Genomic DNA, 13,169 nt, shown 5'->3' on the forward strand with positions numbered 1-13,169 from the left:
TTATTTTAAAGAAAAGAATAGCGTAGAAGATGTTGCAACGATAGAAGATAAAACATACACGGCGATATTAATATAATATTATGAAAATTAATTTTTAAGTCTATCTTGCGTTTCTTTTTCTAAAAAAAAAAAAGAAGAATATATAATGGTCTTAGAAAATCCGAAATAAGCGTGGTAGAAGAAGCGGTGTTGTTACGAGATTCGGTATATCAGGCGACAGAGGAAAGCTCCGACAACGTTGGAAACGACGACATACGCGTCGACGTCCGATAATTTCCAACTTCTCCAATTATCGTTTCTCACGTCGGCTGGGAAAGGAGGTCGAAGAGAATAAACCTCGGAAATGGCGTGTTCCGCTGGCTGACGTTGCTCGAAATGCGCCACGGCTCAGAAATAAGTATTCGCCGATCATCGAAGCCGTGCGGAACGAATTTCCAGAAGTCTCGACGTCAAGATGATTCTACGAATTTTCTCGAATCTCGACTAAAGTTCGAACGTCTTCGTTCGTTAATTGATTCTTCCAAGAATGGTATTCTTGCTAATCGAATCGTGTTCAAATTCTTTTCTTCGTTTTGTACCGCGTTGAAACCTTTTGCAATGCGACAACACGAAGAATTTAGAACGAACAATTTAAAAATTAATTAATTCTTTATCGTGGAGATTGCACGTTAGAATATTTTATAATAACACAATCGGGACATTCCTTAATAACGTGTAAAAGTTGGGTAAACGCAACGTTATTAAAGAAACTACAAATACAGTAAATTATTATTTCGTCGAGTTACAAAAAATGTATCAATTAAAAAGCATATTACAGAAACCCATTACACGAATAGAAGGAACAAAAAGTATTTCCATAATATAAAAATATAAATTAAATACGTAAATAATAAGTTTACCGTATGAACATCATAAAACATCTTCTATTCTTTTTGATTTCATAAAATTTGTAATATTATATTTGACAGCTTGGCAGAACTGTCTTTGCGCTACGCTATGAAAATGTTAATACGAATCTTTCATAGTCTACGTGAACGTGGAGAAATATATTGGAATATCCGTTTGAAAACACGTTTAAATTGACTCACCGATTAGTTTGCCGAACTGCGCCGGTGGTTTCCATTCCGGATAATGTCGTGGAAATCGCGCCCTCGACCAGTAAGTCCTTAAAGTGACTTTGTACAGCGCCAGTTTATCCTGTTTGTCCTCTCTTTCCTGTCTATCCTGAGCGAACGATCCACATTGGGCGACCACGAACAGCAGCCGCGTTCCTAGCAGCAGCAACAGCAGCGTCGACCACTGCAGCCACGTCCCGTGAAACATCTATCAACACCATAAAGAAAATATCAAACACTCGTTACGATACATCGAGAATTACTAAGAAAACTTACTAAAAAACTATCCATTTCCCATGCCAGCATTAACTAAATGCTTCATAACATTCGATAAAAAAAAAAAAAAAGGAGTATAGACGAGCATACGCGCGCGGAATCACACAGTTCTAAAATCCGACGTGCGATGTAAATTTCAAGCGGCTTTCAATCCCGACGATCTTTCGATCGGAGGCTGGATCAATCGACGTGTTTCTCGCAATTACACCGTAGCGAACGAATTGTCCACGCGTCCCGGGCGTATAGATATATTGCTACGTATGGGAAAATTCTACGTGAAATTCACGCAGGATGTTGGTTCCGGTGGAACCTCGTACAGAGAAACCCGTCATCGATCACAAATATCCTTCGTCATTACAAAACCAAGCAACGTTTCACGAGAGAAAGAGAGATAATTTCACGTCATTAACCAAACTACAAATAATAATTACGGCAGCTTGTTTCGCTCTTAATTGCAATATCTAGGGGTTTACGGAGAGAGCAACACGATGATATTCGTTCGTGCAATAAAGCTACGCGGCATCACAAAGGCGGGGAAAGGGTGAATGCAAACCAAAAATCGGCCGTTACACGGTACACGAGCGAATGTAACCGGGGCTTTTTCGGTGAGCTTGCGCGGCTGCTTTAATAATGAACACCTACGGAATCGTCTCGTTCAACGAACGGAGCACATTGTATAGGTGGCATGATTGCACGTACGCGCGGGAAAACGTTTTGGAATCGGCGATGCTATCACAGGCCGGTATGCAGCGACGCGGCCGCGGTGTTTACATATGCAGATTCGCGAGTGTACTCAAAATTCAAATCGCATTCGAATCGCTTCCGATCGCTCGTCGCCGCTGCTACTCGTCCAAATTTCACGACGTGTGATTTTCCGCCGGTCCACGCCACCCTACTCTACCTTGCTGTAAATACTCATGGATTTTCCAGTAATTACCCTCTTGTACACAGGTTGGCGAAAACATTCGGACACTTGTAGATACGTTTTACACGCACGTGTATGTTATTCGTGCTATACGAAATATTTTAAACCTTCATTAACATCGTAACGAGAGCAAACTGTTGTAATCATATCGACAAAGTTTAGTACCGTTCAACATGAAAATGTAGGTAGAAACTGCGAGATATTTAGTGCGAGTACACATCTCGTAGAAATCACAAAAGTGTTTAAACAATCGGTTATCCGTTACGATAATGAATCTCGATATTCGCTGAAACCACGTTTAATGTTTATTACGCTTAAGATAATTCTATACTAATTGAAGCTGCTAATTCTTTTTACTAAATAACGATTTTTTTGGAAATAATTTTTTACTAAACACACGTATAAACGATCGTCGCATCTTGGTCCAAAACACAACTTTCTCTGAACATCAATTGAAACATTGAAAAATAAGCGTTATCAAGCTCAAAAAAAAGGCTACGTGGAACTTTTTTCAAAGGGATTCGAGGACTACTCTAAGTTGTCTTTTTCAGTTTAGTCCTTCAGAAAAATGTTATACAGTAGCAGAGTTAAAAGTTAGATGAGAACGCGTTCGCGTTTGTCAGCAACGTGAAGAAATAGCCGGATGAAATGGAACATCCATAGTTTCACTAGGAGAAGAGACATCATTTACGCGTTGATCGTGTCACAAGCGTTTCCATGCGGTTGGTATAGCGAAGTTGATAGAAAATCGAATAATCCTGCCAATTAAAAAGCCTGCCTGTTTGCAAAGTAATTTCTTTTTCGAAATGCTAAAGCGTGATTTGGGCGTTTACAGCACGGACATCATGTTAAAGTATTCGAAATACACGAATACACTGTCAGAAGCAGAATTGCGAATATTCCGACAATGTAAAAATATGCAGTAACGTTTACGAGTGAATAAACGTCGATGGAAATTTCAATCGCGCGTTCGGAAATTTCTCGAAAATATTTTAATTTCCTAAACCGGAACAGTAATTACAATTTCCTGTTTCAGGCGTTTCTTTTTTTTTTTTTATTTCGCTCTATGAGTCAAAGTAACAACGAGGTCGCGGAAAATTTGCGAAATAGCACGTCATGGTTGATACGATTATTATAAATAGAAAATGAAAAGACGAACGAACAATTACAAAAAAATTTATCCACGGTTTTTCATATTTAATTACCGAAAAAACCATATCGTCCTGTTTGCATTTCACTCGCAAAACTTCTTCAATCTCGCGCCATAGCATACGTTGCTTAAACATCGTAATCAAGTCGCGATTAAATAACTCTCGTAAGACTACTAAAACCGAATAGAATGCTAATCTCGACACAAATTCTACGTTTGGAATGCTTTCAAAAAACCGTCTGATATAAAGCAAGAGGAAAATCTTTGTATCTCGTTTAACGGTAGGATCAAGTATAATACGTACTTGCATAGTGTCTCACGAAAGTCTATTCGAATTATTACGTGTATTTAAAGAACGCGAATATTTCCATATTTTATCGAATATATTTTATCGAATAAAATACGTTAACTAGGGACAAAATTTATTTCAGTTTAACGAGAGAGAGAGATTACATTTTGCTAAAATTCATAATAAAATAATCTTCTTACAATTCAAATATCAAATACGAAAATCAATTACAGGACGCACATAGTAATTATCAAAAGCGTTATAAAACTTTACCAACAATTCAGTGCGAAATAAAATAAAATTTGTCAGAGTTTCCCAATAAATGTAACGAGCAGATGCTGCAATACTTATGGTCGACGTGCGACGATGTATATCGGATTTTAAATATCGAAATACTCGATTTGAAGCAATTATAAGATTTCCTTGAAAAACAGGAAAACAAACTACGTGTACAGGATTTCAAGCGGATCTCGAAGTCGGATGGTTCGTATTAAAAACCGACGAAATCTTTCTATCTGTCGGTCGTGCAAGTAGCAAAAGTTTGAAACGAGTTGGTTGGCGTGTTAATTCGCTTCACAAATACAAATAAACCGAGTGACCGAACGGCTGGCGTATTAACACAACTCGTTAACGAACCGCATACATCCGAAAGTTCCACCACGTTTTCCCGGCAACCAGTTGCCAAATCAGAGGAAACTAAGTAATTACTTTCTCACTAAGAAACTAAAATAAAACTGACGCGGTCCTCGATGCTGTCTAGAGACGTCTCTATCTACGCGTTTGTCCACTGCCAGAGGCAACTTTTTCTAGATCAATTTGTCTCTGGAAAGTGTGTACACACGAGATTTGACTTTTTCCAGACGAACTTTTTGTTAACAAGAAACGCAATAATACGCTTCGAATATGATTTTCGTTGTGCGTTTTTCTTTAACCAACGACTTTGTTTCTTATTAAAAGTTTCTTTTGTTTTATAAGAACAACATTTCTCGTTTTATATTATTTTATCGAATTACGTATGATCCATTTTGTTCTATCAAACTAAAGATCACAACGTTCGACAGATTAGGTTTCATGTTTGTATAAATATGTGTTGTTGTAAAAGACGTGTCTGTAGAAGAAAGACACTTTCCAGACAACCTAATATGTAAAGGTATAAGAATATATGTTATAAATATATAACTTATAAAAATTATCAATTTTTGGATGGTTTTACAGTCAGTGTATTGTATTGAAAACTATAATAAAGTTACGATGACAGTGAAACCTCTGTATCCACGAGGGTATAATCTAAACAACATCGATATCACGAAAAAAAAAAAAAATGAATTTCGTTTTACGTTAACAGGGAATAAAACTAAAATGGTGTAAAATCACGAGGTTAACGGTTCACCGAGTTCCAAACGGATTCCACGTTATTAAAAATATTCATTGAACACTAATTAACCGGCTAATAGAGGAACAAAAATGATAATGAAACTCTCCCAGCGGGATGCAAATTAAATGCACCTTGCCGTGTCGCGGAAAAATCCGGCTGCTCTGATAAATCGAACGATAATCGTTATGCAGGCACGCTGATTAAAAATAATTTCTTCTCCGCGGGATATGAATTATAAAAGTCTTCTCCTGATATAAAGGAAAAATGCATTTAAGTATTAGCTTGGTATATATGAAGTGTCGTTTATTCAAATAAAAGTTGAACCGCGCACGGTTCATTTCTTTCAAAAAACCTTAAGTTGATCAAAGTAATTTGATTCAATGCAATCTTCCAACGACTAATTAGTTCCATTATTTTATATTTATAAGAATTATCAATTACAGAATTAAAAAAGTTACTCGAACGAATAATTCTTTGCGTGTTAGTTCTCCTTTCTTTAACTTTTTCAGTAGTATGAATCGTACATGTACAGACACGATACAAATAGCGCACGAAGATCATGCGAGAAGAACACGATAAGCTCGTTCTTGTTGATTTTTTGATTTTAATATCTCTCTGAGATTAAACCCGAGAATGTTAGTATGAATTTTTATCGTTAAAATGTACATATGTGATCGTTAATTTTAAACGTTCATTTAATATTACTCTATTATTTCCTCAAGACCTTATGAAACCTAATTTTTTTTTGTTCACCAGTTTTAAAAATGAAATGTCATTTATATCATTTATCTCGATCTCGGAAATACAAAACCTGATCTAACATTAACTCGCAGAGTGTCTGAAAAATTCAAAATTAACATTTGTTTTGGAAATTCAGGAGAGATGCTCTTGCTTCTGCGTTATTTGTACATCTGGGAACATTTTCGTGCCAGGATAAACGAAAGTACGAGGACGTTATTTCACCAGCGAAGTCGTACGTCGTTTACTGTCACCGGACAAAGAGGTTCCCACGACTGCGGACTCTTGCTACAGAGATCCACCTAACCGAAAACTACCCTCTTTCTCACGCTTTCGTCTTTCTCATCGGCTCGCTTTCCTCTCCCTCGTATTTTTTCCTCACATTTCATTGCGTCTCATTACCCTCTGCCGTTGGAATATCCCATAGCGCGAAAGTTGCTGGACAAGAGCCGGATTTCGCTTACGTGTCGGACCGTTTGTCTGTCGACACCATTGACCCAATTTCTGGCTCTTAACTTATATCGAAGAAGAACGTTCGAGAAGACGTACGAAAAGTCCGAGGAACGAAAACAGCTCCCCGTTCGAATTTATCATCCAACATTTGTCTTTAATTCAATCCGAAGACGATTGTTTGGTTCGCTTGTTTCAATCTGAATCAGCGTCAAGGGCAACATCTGATATCGAATATTCACGATGTTAGGAAATTTATTTTGCTAACAGACGACGAATAACGCGCCGAAGAACATTGTTACGATTTCTTTTATCGTCATATTCATCTTTTATTCATACTCCCTTTTTGTTTATAAATATTATACGCACAATGGCTTACAAAAGTAATTGAACATTTACTATAGACAATTTTTAACTCTTTGAAATTCCATTAGTACAGTAACGAGATATGATAGTTATAATTGTAGTGGACGAATTTACAATCAATCTGGGAATGTATGAAATATGTAAAAGTATCGTTGCAACAATCGATAGTTTTGAAATATTCAGGGATAAGTAAATAGCAGAATACCATAATTGCTTTTCTATAACAGCTAGAAGGTGTAATTAATCATGTTTCTTGCCTGTAATATTCATATATTTTAATACAAAATGTTGCTTAAGCCTATAAAAATCAATAGCTAAAATCACGAAATTATCAAATAACAGGGATATTACTGTGGGATATTACGTTAATTTAAATAGACGTATCTGATTAAAAGCTGGAGAAAAATGGCTCCTAATATTTAACAACCAGACAAAGTTACAGATACGCCCTTTTCACTTAACACGACAACGCTGTACCTGTATATGCCATTGACGTAAATAGCTAAATGTTTAAACGTTGGAAAAGATAAACTCAACGAAGGAGAATTACACTGATGGAAGTCACAGACGATTCTTCTACCAGAGTATCAGTCGGTTCCCGTCGCGGGAATTGTTCTCTGGCGTGCAATCGAAAACTAATCCCACGGTTAATCGCGCAAATCGAAGAGGAAATCTCGCGTGCGCGCGATACCACGCGATTACCTTTGCGAACAAACGAACCGATGGTCCCGCGGCCGCCAAGTTCAGAGTTTTCTAGTAAGCAACAAGTTGTCGTGAACGCGATTACTTGTTGGCTCGTAAATAATGAAAAGCAGCTGCAACGTCTCTCTCTTTCTCTTTCAGCGTTGGCCGCGAGCAGATTTTACATAAATTTAAACGATGGTTCTGTGCTCCAGGACAGCGCGGGGCTCTGTATGCGCGCGGACTTCCGGGAGACGACGGTGCTTTTCTACCAACGAATAAAACGAAAAATTCTGGCACAATTCTGGCACCATTCTGTCGGTCATAAAACGATCGAGACTACGTGTATTCGTACGCTCTTCGGAACACGATATTTCAGCTTGGCCGCAAGCTTATGCATCGTCAGCGCTGATTTATGCGATCTTTTCAAAAAACGCGGTAGTAAAAGTGAAATCGTGAACCGATATATCCGAGATATCGTGGAAAAGGAAGCATCTGGTTTTCATAACTGGACAGCTCATTTGCTTGTCAAGCTATGGATAAGATACAAAAGATTCTTCTAAATTGGACCATTAGAGATACCATCGTACACTTTTTAAATTGTTTAAGTCTTCGATTTCTATATTTCTATATTCACTTGTAATATATCACTTTACAATACGAGTCGACGTTTCGAACGAAGAATTCAAATTTCCTACGATTTATCCACTTCACAAGAAAATATTAGCCATTGCTTTTGATCATTGTTTTCCGATTAATTCGTGTATCTTGATAATATTCGTTCTTTGGTAACAATCATAATATATATCGTTAATAAAAATCTACCTAAGTATCCACATACTTATAAGTCACGGTGTAGCTCATTCAGAAACATTCCGAACATTTCTAAACACGTGTTCCCCGACAAACAGCAGTCACATCAGAGTAAAACTAGAATAGGGGGAAAAAGGAGAGGAAGAAGAAGAAGAAGAGGAGGAGGAGGAAGAAGGGTCAAGACCGAGGATGGGTTATGCTTTCGAGCAAAGTTAACGACTCGTCGAAAGAAAAGGGGAAACAAGTTCTACCTCCTCTCGTATACTTTTAAAACATACCCCCGTCCAAGTGAAAGCGGTCGAAATCGGCCTGCTTCGTTCGTCCGCGTCGCAAACCGAACTTTTGTAACAGATTCTAGGGATGAAGCTCTCAAGGAATCCGATTGAAATTGAATATCCAGAGAGAGAGAGAGAGAGAGAGAGAGAGAGAGAGAGAGAGAGAGAGAGAGAGAGAGAGAGTGCAACTTCGTCTTCCTCGCTGTTCCTTTCACTTCTTGCTTCCGGTTCCCGCACCCTCATCGACGTCTCACTTTATTATTGCCTCGACTACATGGCAGACGAGCCAGTAGATGGTTGGTTATTCTCTCCCTTCGTTGTAAATCCTGCTTCGAGCAGTAAGTCTAACCGAAAAACTTTTTCGAGCTTTTTATTCAAACATTATTTAAAGCGATGCCGCGCAGCAAGAAGTATCGTTGCTTCCTTCGACTCTTGAAGAATTCCGAGACAAATTGAAACGTTTCTTTCCGAAGAAGAAGTTATCTTTCCGCCAAACCCCGTCGTATTAGGAAAGTTTCTGTCTACGAATTGTAAGGAGACAAATTTTCACGATTGTTATATGCGATTATAAGAGTTAGAGATGTCTGTCGGTTTCAGTTAGCCCTCCGTGGTTTTTGCAACATTATTCGCTAATTATTCGACTAATTTACCGTACGAACGAGTATTTTTTCCTGGCTGAATTTTTCGAATTTCTATGAGTTTGCACGAGTAGTATGAATGACCGTACGTAATTGTTCATAATGAGATATAATATCGTTGGTAGGAAAAATGAAAAGACGTAGATGAGTGAACGTACGTGAATAATCATGGGAGGCCGGCTGAATGAATTAACAATGATAACAATTAATTAATACATTCTCGATAATTAAATGGGGAAATGGTAATGAGAGCCGCAGCGGAGAGTTGCATTCCGGCGAATATATTATAATTTCCAATAGGGAAATAATTGATTGAGAATCGATTAATAATCACGTTAACGTGAAATCGAACGCCTGCAGTATATCTCTTGAAAAATATCGAGATGGATGGTTTGGTTTGATTGGTGAACGCGTATTAAAGTTATAAGCTTGCCGTATCTCTAATGTTGTTATTTCCACGATAAAATGATCGATCGTTGTTCAGAAGCATTAACAATCGCGTTAACCTGGCGCTACTCGTAGAAAACGTTCAAACTCGACTCCGAGCTTTCCGTTCGATTAATCAACTTTCATCTCGTCAAATCCTCAATTTCTCTGCTACTTTTCCACGATACGTACATGTACAGGGTGTCCTAGAGTGTAACAACCAAAGTTTATCATTTATATATTCTATAGAAATAGAAGTTAGGTTTATTAAAACCAGTTTGATGTTGTAAGACTTTTAAGTGGCAGTATATCAAGTTATTAATATACGTAATGAACCGATATCAATAGCTGATTCGTGCATCGAAACAAAGAAAAATCAAAATTGATCTCTATGAAGTATATACTTGTACTATATTTTCTGACTTTTATATACAGTTTCAGATTCATTTTAAACTTTATCAATACAATCACGATAGGAGAGTCTCGTTACAATGCCAATAAAATTTCGAAATGTATAACACGTGAAATATAACACGCGTAAAATATCCATAAGAAATTCTTACAGGCGCACCAATATTTCCGTGAGCAACTACACTCTCAAAGTTTGGCTGTTAAATCCCTCGACACCCTATATCGAGACAATATGCCAGGTTCCTGAAACCACTCGTGTTTCTTTTTCGAGTATCAAAGCTCGATAATCGTCTAAAGCCTACGTAACCAACGATCAACGTTCGCTTTTCCATAGACAATCGAGAAACGTTTAGTGACATTGTTGTGTATTCCAACGATTTAAAGGGTGAAAAACTGGGGCAATTACGCCTCCAGCGGTATGAAAATTATTACGAAAACAAACTTTCGCTCTCCGAACTTTCGAAAACGAGGCTAGGAAAAAGAAGAATGTTGCTCGAAGCTGGACTACCCAACAATTACGAGAAAAAAAAGACGAAAATTTCAAGTAGAGTTATCGTGCCGTTAATGATTTTTTCTTTTTCTTTTTTAAGATTGTTCGATTCTCTTTTGTTGAATTTCGAACCGTAAGCGTCTCATACGCGACGATAATACGGTAACTATAGAGTTTATTGACAGAGGCATGCACGTAGGACGCCCCATTTGGGGCGTAATTGTTTCAGGTTACAAACCTCCGGCAACAAATCCACAAATCTACCGCAGAACATCACGCGCACCCGTACACTTCCGCTATTCGCTCGTGTTTCATCTAATGATATTCATTAATGGGGCTATCCTTTTTCTCAAGTTAGTTGCTTTTTACTTTCACGCGTATATCGATCGATTTAGAGACAATAAATAACGTATATTTCATAACTATAAATGGACCCACTAAAATCACCAAAATATTCATTTTTATTTTTAACGTAGATTTTTCTGTAACGTCCTGTATAAATCTGCGGAAATTTTTATGAGATTTAACTTTCGAGACTAAAATTTAAATATATTATAATTCATTAGCATTGAATGGATGTACGGTAGAGGTCTGTAATAAAATAATATATAACGAATAGTTTTTACTGAAATTTCAAATTTTTATTTTTAAATTATGCGGTAGAATAAATGTTGGAAAATTAAATAAATGGTAAGGATATATATTTAACCCGAAAATCAAATAAAAGATGGTTTTCTTAAAATGTGACTTAAAATATTCTTATACTGTGGTTTTCGTGTGTAACAACCTAGTACATATTACGTAAAGCTTCTACTGACGTAATAGAACGCATTGTTTGTGGAAGACGACCAAAAGAATCGCGAGTCATAAAAAGCGTATCGGTTTTTATTTTGCGACCACATAGTCTCCGTTACGTGTGTTCGAATGTATCCTACTTCTGTAGTACGTTAAATATTACGCAACAAACTACGTGTCGACTAGTCAACAAAAACAAGCAGATTTCCCGTGTTATTATGAAAATACAGAAACACATATATAGAAGAATCGGCGAGAATACACACGCGTTCGTAAACACTCGCCCCACCTTTCAATGATCCTTGGGTATAACCGAGTTGAACGAAATTCGGATATCAACAATCCGTATAACAACATAAATATCTCAGATCGAAAATTGATCGTAATTTCTATAATGTTACTTACGTCTTTGTGTTACGAGTAAACTGCTAATGTTCGTATAGATTCATATTTTTATGAACAGAACTAAAGAAATGGAATTTAATCGAATGAATATTCGCACAAATTCGTATTTCCAGATAGAGACTCGTTTCACCCACTAAATATCGTAACGAGTATTATATCATGGATATTTTATATAAAATATAAGCATACACGATGAAATCTAGCTGATTGTATGACTCAAAATAAGGTGAAAATCAAAGATAAGAATATTGTATTGGAAGCTTCGTTTTAAAAAAAATCGAATGCTAAAACTTCCTACGTATACGTGAATTTGATTAATTTTTCATAGACAATTGGAGAAAGGTTATGTTACATGTGAACATAAATCAAACATATAAAATAAAATCTTCCTCTTTAAGGTTTCACTTGCGATAACTAACTTGCATCTAAGTGTATTTAATTAAAAATATTACACACGTAATAGGTGAATTTTCAAATTATATTCTTTTGAAACGAAACATCCAACGTAATTCTAATATTCCTGATTTCCATCTTATTTATTTTCATATCACAAATTACGGTCTGCCGATATGTATCTGCATACCACCTATATTCTACGCGTATTTTTATGAATACATAACCTACAAAGTCTTAAATGCATGACACCCCGCCCCCTTGTCTAACCACCTTCACTCTAATTCCCACTCTTGCAATTCCTTCTAATAAAGGATTTATCATTTGATTCTTACCTTATTCGTGATGCTTGACGTTTCTTCGGTTCGTCGCTGCCTTCCTCCTTCCGAGAAGGACGACCAGTGTCAGTGGTGAAGAACGTGGCGAGAACACAACTCACATATCACACACAGGCATCGTGGGGAAACTCGTGGTCGGAAGGATTACTCGTGAAAGGGATTGTTTTCGTTGATAAAACGAACGTGGTACGGGGGGGACACGTAATGGCGCGAAATCGTTTTTCAGACCGTTAAACGTTCTACCGCGGAATTCACGCGAGTTTCCGGGCGTGCGACAACGAAAGCCGGAGAGAGAAATAGATATATCGAGGGAGAGGCGGCGCACAGACACGGCAAGCGCACGAATTTGGTCGCGCGTACAAGCCACGAGAAGGAAAAGGGAAGGAGAGCTTCTCACGTTTCACGACACGGCTCACGCACGGGTCACTGACAACATCGAACACGATGCTCTTAGCTCGAGGGTTGCCGCGGTACTGCGAGCACCGCGCCACTCGACGCTTGACTCGTGCATCGCGTAGCTGCTTGTTCACAGTCGAGCGCTTCAATTGGCCGAGACGTTCGCGCCGCGCGCTACCATTGGTGGGTTCGAAGCCGCGCACGCGTTCTACTTCCACTTGAAACTTAGCACGACGCGGCGGAGAATCAGGCAGATAAATAATATCCTCGTTTTTTTAATAAAGAACACAATGGCTGTATTAACGATTCATGTCACTGCATAAAAGATGCGCGCGTTTCTTTGCTCAGTTTGCGAATGTAACACCGACAGAGCTCAGTTATGCAAAATGAAATTGCGACTCTGTCTGCGGTAATTGTAAACGTT

General features: G+C 37.8%; 1 protein-coding gene across 1 annotated transcript in view; it reads right to left on the minus strand.

The window, feature by feature from the left end:
• Window positions 1–12,811, minus strand: part of LOC122575360 — a 196,068-nt gene extending 183,257 nt beyond the window's left edge. Inside the window, exons 1-2 of the mRNA XM_043744165.1 lie at window positions 12,347–12,811; window positions 1,089–1,323 (exon numbers count right to left, since the gene is read on the minus strand). Coding sequence (XP_043600100.1) covers window positions 1,089–1,323 — 235 coding nt within the window. The 5' untranslated portion in view covers window positions 12,347–12,811. The remainder of the gene's footprint in view (window positions 1–1,088; window positions 1,324–12,346) is intronic.
• Window positions 12,812–13,169: the final 358 nt, after the last annotated feature.

This window comes from Bombus pyrosoma, linkage group LG15 (genome assembly GCF_014825855.1).
Source record: "Bombus pyrosoma isolate SC7728 linkage group LG15, ASM1482585v1, whole genome shotgun sequence".
Taxonomy (NCBI): Eukaryota; Metazoa; Arthropoda; class Insecta; order Hymenoptera; family Apidae; genus Bombus; species Bombus pyrosoma.